The sequence below is a fragment of the Eschrichtius robustus genome, chromosome 2 (genome assembly GCF_028021215.1).
Source record: "Eschrichtius robustus isolate mEscRob2 chromosome 2, mEscRob2.pri, whole genome shotgun sequence".
NCBI classification, from domain to species: Eukaryota; Metazoa; Chordata; class Mammalia; order Artiodactyla; family Eschrichtiidae; genus Eschrichtius; species Eschrichtius robustus.
The window spans coordinates 105,159,912-105,174,875 of record NC_090825.1 but is presented as its reverse complement, the minus strand read 5'-3'; the positions used below and the strand labels follow the sequence as shown (position 1 = coordinate 105,174,875).

The following is a 14,964-nucleotide window of genomic DNA, read 5'->3' as shown; positions in this document are numbered from 1 at the left end:
TATTGTTAATAAGCTAAAAAATATAAAGCACTGAGCATGGTGTCTGGCTCCAAAAAATTAGCTATTATTATTGCTTTTATTAGTGCTATTATTAATGACAACAGAGTACTGAAAACAGGGGAGACCCCAAAATAGTTTGTGTGTTTATATTCCCCATTGTCAGAGCCTTAAAGAAAAATCTAGTTCAAACAAGAAGCCAAATTATTTTTATCAAAAGTAAAACTGAAACAACGCTTTTCTCCCCCAAAACATTTCTAAAGTTAAAAGACAGCAGATTAATATTAAAAACAGCTTTTTATTTGTTAATGTCACATAAGAAATTTAAGCAAGTTACACTATCTTAAAAAACACAACTAATGCGTTTTAGGAGAAACCCTTCCCTCCCCCCTCACCCCCCTCCCCCCATTCCCCTTGCAAATTAAGAATCTAAGAGAAGAAGTAACCATAAAACAAAGTTTTGTGGAATCCTTCATTCAGAGTGCTTACATGATGATTAGATTAATACTGCCTTCTTACAAAATTTCTCTTTTCTATTTAAAAAAAATTTTTGTAGCCTTGATAGTTTATTACAAAAAAATTCAGTACAAAAGTTCAATATATTGAAAAATGCTTTTCCCTTCCCTCACAGCACCGTTATATATAGCAAAGAATAATCAAGAGCAGATTGCTAATCTAGATGGAGCAATCTTCAAATTAAACCCAGACACACAGTGGTTTATTTACCCTCCCCTCCTCATTAGAACTTAAAAAAAAACACACACATACAAAAAAAATGTCAAAAAATTTGAGGGACCCTTTTCAAACAGTACACAGTTCAGTGTCAATAATTCACATCTTGCAACAAAGTGTATGGATATGATTTCTTTTACAAAACGTTCAGTGTCAAAAAAGGAAATTAAGGCCATCAGATTCGCAGCTTAAAAATTCACATAAAGGAAATATAAAAATATTCTGTGCTTCTGAGAAGGCTCTGCACTGCATGTAGGTAAGGATTACCATATTTCTTTATTTTGAGGAAGACAGTTGACGTGAGAAGTTTACATAATTGCACAGCTTCTATTGGAACCTCTTGGGGCTCCCTGATGAGGAAAACAGAAAAAAGAATTAGTGCTAAGAAAATGGATCACGGTATTTTAAAATAAGGCAGAGATACTACAAATTCATTATTACCTAACTTCAAATGGACGTTTATTACTTCTCACTTACCCTTTTTAACCTTCTCTTACGGACTTCTCCCCTAGAATACTCCAACAAATTCCAGAACAGTGATTCTCAACTCTAGCTGCACATTCAGATCCTGAGGAGTTCTTAAAACAAAATTCTGATCTAGGTCCCTAGATCAATTAAATGAGAATTTCTGATTTCGGACTTCTCTTGTGGCACAGTGGTGAAGAATCCGCCTGCCAATGCAGGGGACAGGTTTGAGCCCTGGTCCGGGAAGATCCCACATGCCACCGAGCAGCTAAGCCCGTGTGCCACAACTACTGAGCCTGTGCTCTAGAGCCCACAAGCCACAACTGCTGAGCCCGCATGCCACAACTACTGAAGCCCTCGCACCTAGAGCCTGTGCTCCGCAACAAGAGAAGCCACTGCAATGAGAAGCCCGCACACCGCAACCAAGAGCAGCCCCCGCTCGCTTTAACTAGAGAAAACCCGCACGCAGCAACAAAGACCCAACGCAGCCATAAATAAATAAATAAATAAATTTAAAAAAATAAATGAGAATTTCTCACTTAACTGGGGAAGAGTGTTTATACGTAATTTTAAAACTCCCTAAGAAATTCTAATAAGCAGCTGAAGTTGAAAACTCCTATTCAATAACATCCTTTGGTAACTTAGGAAACAGGAGCTCAGTGGACGGCATTCTGAACAACCACATCAGGGAATATGGCTTGCTGGATCCTCAGCTTTCATATCCTGAAGCATCTGCATTGGGTTCGTCTTCAAATGTGAAGTCAAAATGGCTCCCTCTATCCATTTCTTTATCACTCACTAATTCCTTAAAATCTCACAACACGACTGTGAAACACCACTTGACTAAACTGAAATTGGTTTCTTGAAGGTCAACCAGAAAGACTTCTAATCAACTCGAAAGGCCACTGGATTCATTCATTCTCTAATATGAAGTCAAAATAGCTGATCCATCCTTCCACCGTCCCTCTTTTGAACTTTGATATCATTGTTTCTTCTGATCACAAAAGCTAAAAACCTCGTACATCTTTGATTTTTTTTCTTCTCCCCCTCAAGTTCGGTCACTATGCCTTAATTAATGAATTTCTATTTGCATAGTCTCTCAGTGTGTCTGCAATCTCCCTTCTACAGTCATCCCTCTGATACTGTCTCAACTTCTCCTTGTTCCAAAGCGTGGAGAAGCTCCTTCCCTAGACATTCCAGACTATGCTGATTTAACACCAACCTCCCCACTTCACTTATCTCTCACTCACACCCTACAAACACAACTGGATGGACAGATATACTTGGTGCTCAAGTCTTGACATATACCCTGTGATGAATTAAAGATCATGATAAATTCTTTGCCACTCCTCCCATTATGAGGTGGAGACTATTTACCCTCCCCTGGAATTGAAGCTGGCCTATGACCTACTTTGACTAAGAGAATATGGGCCTTTAAGAAATCTAATGCTTTCCGTTTTCACTCTCTTGGAAGCCAGCTGCCATGTCGTAAAGAAGGTTGGGCTAAACCACCAAATGATAAGAAACCACATAGAAAAAGACATGGAGAACATTCCAGCCCCAGCCAAGCTTCCAGCTGAATGCAACTGCATGACTGACTTCACTCTCCATCGTGCAGAACAAATGAACTGCCCAGTTGAGCCCAGTCAAACCACAGAGTCATAGGAATTAAGAAATCAGTTTTAAGTCACTGAGTTTTAATTTAAGGTGGCCTCCTAACGTAGCAACAGATAATTCAAACAACCACAGAACACTACCGTCTGCCTTCTAATACTCAAATAATTGCCCATCCTTCAAAATACTGGACAAGTCTATTTTCCAGAGATCTTCTCAACTGTTCTGGTGGCCTAAAGAGGCTTCTCCAGCATCTGACGTGCTACAACCCATGCTCTGAACCACTAGTCTGGCAACCTGAGATATCTCTTATGTTGTTATTTTACTTCCAGTCATCATAATGTTTCAAATAAGGGCAGGAAATGGATCTTGTACCTGTTTCTTGTTAAAGCCAAGTATAAAACACCTGTTCTTAAATATTCCTCCAAAATTTATGAGGAAGTATCCATGCCAAAAATTCATTCTACCATAACCCACCTCAAGTGGTTCTCAACTCTGGAGGCTGAACACATAAGAGAATGTTTATTTGGAGTAGGATTGGGGCTAATTAAGCAAAACAAACAGATTTATAAATCTGGAGACATGGTGATGACGTCTTATAAGGATAAGGGTAGGAATTTTGATGAATGATCAGACTTGAACAGCTTGAGAATATAAACTGAAGGCTCATTACTTATTAATAATTCCAATTTAATTAATTAAAATCAAATTTGGAGTTTCTTTATTTCAAGGACTCTCAAAAGTCCAAGCATCAGCTAAAATCTATCTTGCAATTAAATGATTAAAAACTTAAGACAGCAAGAATTTTGCTTCACACTGAAGTTGAACATTACTCTTTTTTTTTTTTTAATCAGGTAATGATTTTTTTTTTTAAATTTAATTTTATTTATTTATTTTTTGGCTGTGTTGGGTCTTTGTTGCTGCACATGGGCTTTTCTCTCTAGTTGCAGCAAGCAGGGGCTACTCTTGGTTGCGGTGCATGGGCTTCTCATTGCGGTGGCTTCTCTTGTTGCAGAGCACGGGCTCGAGGCACGTGGGCTTCAGTAGTTGCAGCGTGCGGGCTCAGTAGTTGTGGCTGGCGGGCTCTAGAGCACAGGCTCAGTAGTTGTGGCTCACGGGCTTAGTTGCTCTGCAGCATGTGGGATCTTCCCTGATCAGGGCTCAAACCCATGTCCCCAGCATTGGCAGGTGGATTCTTAACCACTGTGCCACCAGGGAAGTCCCTACTCTTTGTTTTTTTTAAGTTTATATGCAGATACCTGCTCCAATTTAGTCATCTAAACTCAATCAAAGAACCCTTCAATAAATAATTCTTAGCATGCATTCCAATCCATACATACTTATTTATGTGGCATACATGTCCTACCATAACATATTACATACATTATAAAACAAAAGACAAAACTGAAATTTGATATGAGAAATAAGTTTTAAAAAAGAAGTGCTAACATTTTCTTCCAGTACCCGAATGTACTGTATCTTGTAGATCCCCTCAGGAAAAACAAACCCCACTTGGTAGATCACTGACTTAGTTCATCAAGTAATAGGGAAAAAAACAAGCTCCACTATTGGTTTTGGTTTTCATGTAATTCTGTTAATAAAATTTAAAAGACATATATTTAAAGTAATACCTGCTGGTGGAAAAGTTCTTCCTCGACAGCCACTTCAGCTGTTTCTTCCTCCTCCTCTTCCTCTTCAGGTATGGTTGTTTTGAAGACTGTACTTCTTTGAGCAACCTCCTAAACACAAGAGTTTGATTTAAGTTAAAACACTATACTTTGGGATTTCCCTGGTTGTGCAGTAGTTAAGAATCCGCCTGCCAATGTGGGGGACACGGGTTTGATCCCTGGTCCCAGAAGATCCCACATGCCGTGGAGCAGCTAAGCCCGTGCGCCACAACAAGGGAAGCCACCACAATGAGAAGCCCGCGCACTGCAACGAAGAGTAGCCCCCGCTCACCACAACTAGAGGAAGCCGGCGCGCAGCAACAAAGACCAACGCAGCCAAAAATAAAAAATAAATTAATTAATTAAAAAAAAACCACTATACTTAAAAATCATGAAGACTGTGGGAGGGCGACATCTTTTCTTTGCGTAAATTTAAGAAACAGCATTCTTACATCAGGGACTTTTTTTTTTTTTTTTTAAGTGGCTCATCAGTAGCTTCAGCTACTGAACAGGAATCTTTGCATAATTAGTAGCAGTTCTTAGATTTTCAATATTCCCTGCAGGGAAGCTACTGGTATCCAATTTGAAATACCTGCTGAGAAGTTTCCACTGCTTTTTATCCCATTCTGTTACTAAGAATTCTGTAAATGATTTGGCACACTAAATTCTTTATAACACTCAACATGAATTCAGCTTAAAGATCTTGGCTCCTAGCAAAGAGAAGGTGCTAAATAAATGCTGAATAAAATGAAGTCAGAGGCTAACTGCTGTGCTCTCAGGGACCTCGGTGGCAAGAGGACCACCTGCTGAGAGAGATGAAAAGGACAAACTTTCATTCCTTCAGCAGCTAGTTCCTCTTGAATGAAACAATCAAGACACAGGAACACTATTTACTAATAACATACTAGTGAAGTTCCAATGTACTCTGCACAAAAAAACAGATCTCCTATTATTCACTGGAGCCATAACAGAAAGTAACCATTTCCATTTTCTACTGAAAGGCGCAAATACAAATGACTTTCCTCTAGAGAATGCTGACTCGCACAAATGCAGCAGTGTTTCTGTTCAAGCACAAGGCTAACTTGATGATCTAGCAGCAAGTAAATGAGTGTGTCCTAGAGTGCTGCAGAGCGTCTAATTGTACTCTGTACCATGCATGTCCTAAGGTTACTCAAAAAAGATAACTCCAGATGAAGACACTAAAATCATGTCAGTAAAAGCTTACCTGAAATTTAACACAGACCAGCTAGTTTAAAATGGCAGAGGAAGAAAACCAGAGAACAGTGACAGAGAAATGAGAGTTCTGTTTACAACGTGTCCACATATATATTTTATAAATGAAGTAAGGTAGTACAGTAGTATTTTGTAGGGAATTTTGATTATTGTTGCACGGCCGAGGAAGATGGACCATTTTGAGTCTGAATTAGCCAGAAACTTCAATTCTGTGAGATCAGTCTGTGTTTATACACACAAATAGTCTTTTCACAAATAACATTTGCTTTAACCAAATTAGTACTAATAAAAAAGCATGTGAATCCTTAGATCAATTACAACTCTTTGAACTAAGATATCCATTGGGGGATGATGGCATACAAAACAGAAAAAAGATTCCCAAAAAGTTTTCAGAGTACCTAACTTCCCTCAACTCATCTTAAAATGAGGAAAGAAAAGTCAAATAAAATCTGTTATAGAATTCTCACATTTCAGCTTCTAGCAACTCATGACAGTGTATACATCCCATGTGGAAACACTGGCTCTTAGAGCTCGTGATGAAACACCAGACTGTGAGCCTCAAATGAGCTTAGAAAACAGCAACTTGCCCAACTTCATTAATTATGAATTACTTCAGCATAACTGACTTTAATGTAAGCCTGGTGTTAAGCACTTTTCATTTGACAACATTTAAAAATCAGTTAATCTAATGCAGAAAGCCTGTATGGAATATAAGTGAGCTAAATAAATGTCGACAAATTTAAATAGAAAAATAATAAAACAAATTTAGAACCCAAAGTTGCTGGGAGGTTTAGGCCCAGGAAATTATTAGTCAAGGTGCTAAAAGACAAACGTCTTTACCAAAAAAACTCCTCTCAGCAAGACACCCAACACTATCAAGTGCCCTGGAAGGCACACATAAATGGTCTTTATCAACATGCCATGGGTCTGCCTGGGTAAAGCCCTGGGCACATAAAGGTACACCCATCTCCCCAGCAGTGCAGCAGGGCCAGCTAGCGCCAGCTCACGCGCTGCCTCTTCAACTCTGTGCTCAGTCACATCGTGTGGGTAGCCTGAAATCACCACAGTTCAGCAAATACTAAAAATCAAGGCAGTTTTTGTTGATGAAGGAGCTGACTGTTAAACTAGAATATCTCTGTATACATAAGTGATCATCTCCATATACAAAAATTTCAGTGATGCCTATATTCTAGAAGGTACAGAGAGACTGCTTTATTTTTTATTTCCCTCATTAAAAAAACATTTTATTTTTCCATGGTGACATTTGCTGTTTTTCATCCCTAGGACCACCCCTCCCTGGCCATTTCTCAGTAAGAGCCCCCACTGTTACCTGGGTACCCTCTCTCCCATGGAGATGTGACATGTGTGTCACAAGCTGAGTGTGATCTAGCCATGGAGAAGGCTCAAGCTCTAACTCTGTTCTCTTGACTCCAGGAACTGGCTCAGAGGTGGGCACGTGACCCAGGCTGGTACTACGAGAGCAAAGCCCAGACGAGGACCGGACTAGGCACAATGCTCTTGCCCACGACAAGTAAACCTAGAATGATGCACCTCCGAGAGCAGCCAGCAGCTACCTTGCATCCGTGAGGGAGACACTCAGGAAACAGACAACAGAAAGATCCTTGGGGACACTGAGTGAGCCAACGGATCAAGTCCACTATCTCTGGATGGTTGGTTTTGTGAACTCGTATATTCCCATTATTTTAAAGCCAGTTTAATTGGGTTTCCTGAAATCGCCAATGTCTCAGCCAGAAAATGTATGTAAAAAAATTAAACTGACTTAAGCCAATTACCTACAATCTTACAGGAAAGTGGTCTTTATGGTGGTAATTATGAATTATTATAAATATGGTCTGGGACCTATTAATAAACATGGTCTCACAAAATTAAATGAATAAATGCCAAAAGTACTTGCCTGACAATCACAGAAATAAGAACTGTATTCATAATACTTTCCTCATTTCTGACAGAGGTCACTTCATAGAGCCTAACAAGCAGAATGCAGAAGTTTATTAAAAGAACAGGAAAACAAACCAACCAAATAATCCATTATAGAATTCAGTGGTTTGACCCACCACCAGAGCCTCCCATCAAGCCTCTTAGATAGCCTCAACCACCAGAGGGCAGACAGCAGAAGCAAGAAAAACTACAATCCTGCAGCCTGTGGACCAAAAACCACAGTTACAGAAAGATAGACAAGATGAAAAGGCAGAGGGCTATGTACCAGATGAAGGAACAAGAAAAAACCCCAGAAAAACAACTAAATGAAGTGGAGATAGGCAACCTTCCAGAAAAAGAATTCAGAATAATGACAGTGAAGATGATCCAGGACCTCGGAATAAGAATGGAGGCAAAGATCGAGAAGATGCAAGAAATGTTTAACAAAGGCCTAGAAGAATTAAAGAACAAACAAACAGAGATGAACAATACAATAACTGAAATGAAAACTACACTAGAAGGAATCAATAGCAGAATAACTGAGGCAGAAGAACGGATAAGTGAGATGGAAGACAGAATGGTGGAATTCACTGCTGTGGAACAGAATAAAGAAAAAAGAATGAAAAGAAATGAAGACAGCCTAACAGACCTCTGGGACAACATCAAATGCAACAACATTCGCATTATAGGGGTCCCAGAAGGAAAAGAGAGAGAGAAAGGACCAGAGAAAATATTTGAAGAGATTATAGTCGAAAACTTCCCTAACATGGGAAAGGAAATAGCCACCCAAGTCCAGGAAGCGCAGAGAGTCCCATACAGGATAAATCCAAGGAGAAACACGCCGAGACACATAGCAATCAAAGTGGCAAAAATTCAAGACAAAGAAAAATTATTGAAAGCAGCAAGGGAAAAACGACAAATAACATACAAGGGAACTCCCATAAGGTTAACAGCTGATTTCTCAGCAGAAACTCTGCAAGCCAGAAGGGAGTGGCATGATATACTTAAAGTGATGAAAGGGAAGAACCTACAACCAAGATTACTCTACCCGGCAAGGATCTCATTTAGATTTGATGGAGAAATCAAAAGCTTTACAGACAAGCAAAAGCTAAGAGAATTCAGCACCACCAAACCAGCTCTACAACAAACGCTAAAGGAACTTCTCTAAGTGGGAAACACAAGAGAAGTAAAGGACCTACAAAAACAAACCCAAAACAATTAAGAAAATGGTCATAGGAACATACATATCGATAATTACCTTAAACGTGAATGGATTAAATGCCCCAACCAAAAGACATAGACTGGCTGAATGGATAAAAAAAAACAAGACCCATATATATGCTGTCTACAAGAGACCCACTTTAGACCTAGGGACACATACAGACTGAAAGTGAGGGGATGGAAAAAGATATTCCATGCAAATGGAAATCAAAAGAAAGCTGGAGTAGCAATACTCATATCACATAAAATAGACTTTAAAATAAAGAAGGTTACAAGAGACAAGGAAGGACACTACATAATGACCAAGGGATCAATCCAAGAAGAAGATATAACAATTATAAATATATATGCACCCAACATAGGAGCACCTCAATACATAAGGCAACTGCTAACAGCTATAAAAGAGGAAATTGACAGTAACACAATCATAGTGGGGGACTTTAACACCTCACTTACACCAATGGACAGATCATCCAAAATGAAAATAAATAAGGAAACAGAAGCTTTAAATGACACAATAGACCAGATAGATTTAATTGATACATATAGGACATTCCATCCAAAAACAGCAGATTACACGTTCTTCTCAAGTGCGTACGGAATATTCTCCAGGATAGCTCACATCTTGGGTCACAAATCAAGCCTCAGTAAATTTAAGAAAATTGAAATCATATCAAGCATCTTTTCTGACCACAACGCGATGAGATTAGAAATGAATTACAGGGAAAAAAACGTAAAAAAGACAAACACATGGAGGCTAAACAATACGTTACTAAATAACCAAGAGATCACTGAAGAAATCAAAGAGGAAATAAAAAAATACCTAGAGACAAATGACAATGAAAACACGACGACCCAAAACCTATGGGATGCAGCGAAAGCAGTTCTAAGAGGGAAGTTTATAGCTATACAAGCCTACCTAAAGAAACAAGAAAAATCTCAAATAAACAATCTAACCTTACACCTAAAGAAACTAGAGAAAGAAGAACAAACAAAACCCAAAGTTAGCAGAAGGAAAGAAATCATAAAGATCAGAGCAGAAATAAATGAAATAGAAACAAAGAAAACAATAGCAAAGATCAATAAAACTAAAAGTTGGTTCTTTGAGAAGATAAACAAAATTGATAAGCCATTAGCCAGACTCATCAAGAAAAAGAGGGAGAGGACTCAAATCAATAAAATCAGAAATGAAAAAGGAGAAGTTACAACAGACACTGCAGAAATACAAAGCATCCTAAGAGACTACTACAAGCAACTTTATGCCAATAAAATGGACAACCTGGAAGAAATGGACAAATTCTTAGAAAGGTATAACCTTCCAAGACTGAACCAGGAAGAAACAGAAAATATGAACAGACCAATCACAAGTAATGAAATTGAAACTGTGATTAAAAATCTTCCAACAAACAAAAGTCCAGGACCAGATGGCTTCACAGGTGAATTCTATCAAACATTTAGAGAAGAGCTAACACCCATCTATCCTTCTCAAACTCTTCCAAAAAATTGCAGAGGAAGGAACACTCCCAAACTCATTCTATGAGGCCACCATCACCCTGATACCAAAACCAGACAAAGACACTACAAAAAAAGAAAATTACAGACCAATATCACTGATGAATATAGATGCAAAAATCCTCAACAAAATACTAGCAAACAGAATCCAACAACACATTAAAAGGATCATACACCACGATCAAGTGGGATTTATCCCAGGGATGCAAGGATTCTTCAATATACGCAAATCAATCAATGTGATACACCATATTAACAAACTGAAGAATAAAAACCATATGATCATCTCAATAGATGCAGAAAAAGCTTTCGACAAAATTCAACACCCATTTATGATAAAAACTCTCCAGAAAGTGGGCATAGAGGGAACCTACCTCAACATAATAAAGGCCATATATGACAAACCCACAGCAAACAAACAAACAAAAAAACAATTCAGTGGTTTGAATTATGAAGGGAAACCTGAGCTTCATTCAGCTTAATTGAAACATCACTGGTAATACGACCTCCAGACATATCCCATGTCATGGCATCTACTTTTTCACTTGTATCTATTTTGTGCGCTTTTAAACTCGCTGTATTCCAAATATCCTCCTATAAGATCGTTTCTAACTTGGAACATATTTTCACACAGAAAAAGGTGGTGACAAGATTCCATGGTTCACGAAAACCTATTTCATCTACCATGGCCCCTTAAAACCGTGCTTTTCAATCTGGGCAAATCGCCACTCGTAACACTGTTTTGAAAGAGACATGTATTCTGCCAGTTTCAGATGTCGAAGGAACTACCAGCATAGGAGCTGCAGTAATTTCAGCACTTGGGCAGCAGCACCGGTGACAACTGGGAAGAATTCCAAAGTGCCGAAGGCAAAAAGCAAGCAGGGCTCCACACAGAGAACAGGAGGAGATCCGGCTCCTCGAAGTCTGTGAATTCTGGAAGGCATCTGTAAACGCCCACACCCTGAGAACCTAGCAAGTATTTGGAGGTGAACTGTACTGAGGTTTACAGTGGAAAACATCAGATGCCCTTTCATTTTCAGCCTCAGTCTGAGATCAAGGGCATTCTTCATTCAGCAGACAGTGAATTCCTTACTAAGAGCAGTCTAAACACCCAGCAGATGGCTGGGCAGAGGACTTCTCATATGCAAACACCTCGGACCCCCAGAATGAATGCTATTAATTACACTTTATTTCTCTGAACTTAAGGTCCATGTTTGATTTTCCTAAAATTTTATCCAGTAATTTCTCATTAAGTGCCTATTATGTGCCAGGAAAAATCAGAACAGGTCCTTGCCCTTGACATGCTTATTACTCTAGTGAGAGAGGACAACGTGACAAGCTAGACAAGGTCTGTGCCTGGCACTATGGGAGCAGAGAAGGAACCCCCAAGGAGATGCTGTACTTTGACCTGAAACCACGCCATCCTTTGAAGACACTTTTCATCTCTTGGTATGTGTGCGTGGCTGGGGGAATTTGGGAGTGTCTTTATGTGACAGTGGGGGTAGGTAAGGTTCTTTGACAAGAGTTCTAGGACTGACGTGTTGAAAATATACACATCAAGCAAATAAATGTACACTCCACAATCCTTAAACTCAGTTTCAAGAGCACGTTGAAAGCCAGTAACAAGGTTAATAACATAAGCATTTACTAGTGGCCAGATACTATTCTGACCATTTCCCAAGGATTGTCTCATTTATATTATTCTCATTATATTATTATCTTATTTATATTAGTTATCTTGTTATTATTATCTCCATTTTAAAATGATGAAACTAAGCGAGGTGAAGGAACTTACCCAAAGTCACAAAGTCACTGGGCAGTGAAGACAGAAACAGGACACAGACTGACTCTGGAACCTGTGCTAACAACCAGAACTACAAGACACTCATAGTTCATTCCTAAAACCTGGAGTTAGCGTCACTTTCATTGACTCAGCAGCCTTGGTCTGATTTAAGCAATCAGTTACTTCACATTTAAATTTGATTTTTGAAAAGAAATCACACTTGCATGATGAACTCTCAGGTGAAACTGACACTGTGGTACGAACATAGAGAAGAGTCTGGTGGTTGCCAAGGGGGTGGGCGTTGGGGGAGGGATGGAGTGGGAGGGTGGGATGAGCAGATGCAAACTATTATATATAAAACAGATAAACAACAAGGTCCTATTGCATAGCACAGGGAACTATATTCAATATCCTATGATAAACCATAATGGAAAAGTATTTTAAAAAAAGAATGTACACAGGAATTCCCCGGCAGGCCAGTGGTTAGGACTCCGCGTTCTCACTGCCAGTGGCCGGGTTCAATCCCTGGTTGGGGAACTAAGATCCCACAGGCTGCGTGGCGTGGCCAAAAAAAAAAAAATGTACATCTATGTATAACTGAAACACTCTGCCGTACAGCAGTAATTAACACAACACTGTAAATCAACTATACTTCAATGAAGAAAAAAAAACTGACACTGTGGTGGTACCGATAAAATGACCATACCTCTCCCTGAGAATTTTTCAATATAACCTTCACATCTTCGCCAGTGCCCCAAGAGTTTTGGTTCTTCCAGATGAGGTCGGTGGGAGGACTGGCTGTGACACCGGCATTTGCAGCCCAGATCTAGAAAGAAAAAAGGAAATCAGTCTACACAGAGCCCAGCTCTCCCATGTGCCAATAACAACATAATGATGAGACTTTAACACCTTGTAAGAGGACTGATTCTAAAAGTTCCAGAATTATGGCCTAGCTTTAGACTTGCTATATTAACTAGCTGTATATCCCATAGAGCTTAGCTAGGCCTCAGCTTCCCAGTCTGATAAATAAAAATGTTGACACACAGGACTCTGAAGTGAAGTTGCCTAGATTCACATCCTAGCTCGCCTACATGCCAGCTCACCTTGAGCAAGCTACCTTACTTACCCTCCAATGGGACAGAAATGGTACTGATAATACATGGGACTGTTGTGAAGAAAAATGATTACCCACATGGAGGAGATGGCTGACTCAATGAATATAAGCTCTCACTGTTAGCATTCTATTATTCTACGGGTTTCATGAGCCATCCTTCCTTCCATCCTTCATGAGCCTTCTACCCCTTCCAATGGTATCCTCCAGCTGCCTACAGCAGGAATTGAGATGACTAACTTCTCTCAAAAGCTCTGCAGCAGACAGCCTATCTAGAATATTCTAATGGAAAGTCGTATATATCCAACCAGAGACAGTGTCATAATACCCCAGTGTCTGAGTCTGAATTCCAAAAAGAATTCAGGAAACAGACAAATAACCCATTATTCAATGGAAAATATGACTGCTACAGAAATAGGCAAAAGAAACAGAAAGAGTTGCCTTTTCATAAGCAGGGAAATTCTGCAACATTTTTTATGTATTTACTGGCAGAAGAGCATTGGTAGAACAGAGAACACTTGAGAGTTAGAAAACCTGGGTTTGTATCATGGACGTAACACTACACCTCTACAAACCTCTATGTCCTCACCTGTAGGGACACTACTACCAGTCCTGATCTTTCTAAAAGACCACATGAAAAGAGACAGCAAAGTTTTGTACTCCATAAATTGTCTTGCAATATAAAGGGCCATATGATGGCAGAATGAAGACTGGAGATAGTATAAGCAGGTGTTTTTTTAAATGGGGAGAAAACCTTATCAATTACTAATTAGGAGAGACCCCTTCCTCTTAAAGTGCTCACTTGAAGCTTCCAGATCTTCCATCACCATTATAAATGGAAAGGGGCAAGGAGCATTACTAGGATAAAACTGAAAAGATAACTGGATCTGGGCTGACTTTCAGGTTACGTGGAATGTTAATCTAACCTCAAGCTATACTTTTCACTAGTCCATATGGAATCATACAGTTGGTTTAGTGTTTAATAATAATCGTAACACGTCAGTAACCTTACTGGGTAATTTAACCTAAAACGAATATGTTCTAGAGCTGTGTCGTTCAATATGGTAGCCATATGTGGCTTGTGAGCACTTGAAACACGGCTAGTCCCAACTGAGGTGTGCTGTAAGGGTATCTCGAAGTGTCAAGATTTAGTTTAAAAAAAAAAAAGGGACTTCCCTGCTGGTCCAGTGGTTTAGACTCCACGCTCCCAAAGCAGGGGGCCCGGGTTCGATCCCTGGTCAGGGAACTAGATCCCGCATGCCGCAACTAAGATCCTGCATGCCACAACTAAATATCCCGCATGCTGCAACGAAGATCCTGTGGGCCGCAACTAAGACCCAGTGCAGCCAAATAAATAAATAAATAAATAGATTTTTTTTAAAGTGATCTAATAACTTTTATATTCATCAGATGTTGAAATGATAATATTTTAGATACATTGGGTTAAATTTAAAACATAGTTCTAAAGTTAATTTCACATTTTTCTTTTTCACTTGTTTTTAATGTGGCTACAAGAAAATTTAAAATTACATAGTAGTTCCCTTACTTCTGTTCTGGAGTTTTAAACTGATCTTTGCTATTGCCCTGCCTTGTACAATTTTACAGAAATATCACTTATGATTACCACATTCCAAAGAGCTTCTTAACACATTTATGCCAGCTACCAAAGGAAAAAAAAATGCCTTACATTT

At 39.2% G+C, this 14,964-nt stretch overlaps 1 protein-coding gene across 1 annotated transcript in view; it reads right to left on the bottom strand.

The window, feature by feature from the left end:
• Positions 1 to 438: 438 nt before the first annotated feature.
• Positions 439 to 14,964, bottom strand: part of LMNB1 (lamin B1) — a 71,246-nt gene continuing 56,720 nt past the window's right edge. The window contains exons 10-12 of the mRNA XM_068535789.1: positions 12,869 to 12,988; positions 4,440 to 4,547; positions 439 to 1,079 (exon numbers count right to left, since the gene is read on the bottom strand). Of these exons, the coding sequence (XP_068391890.1) occupies positions 1,038 to 1,079; positions 4,440 to 4,547; positions 12,869 to 12,988 (270 nt within the window). The 3' untranslated portion in view covers positions 439 to 1,037. The remainder of the gene's footprint in view (positions 1,080 to 4,439; positions 4,548 to 12,868; positions 12,989 to 14,964) is intronic.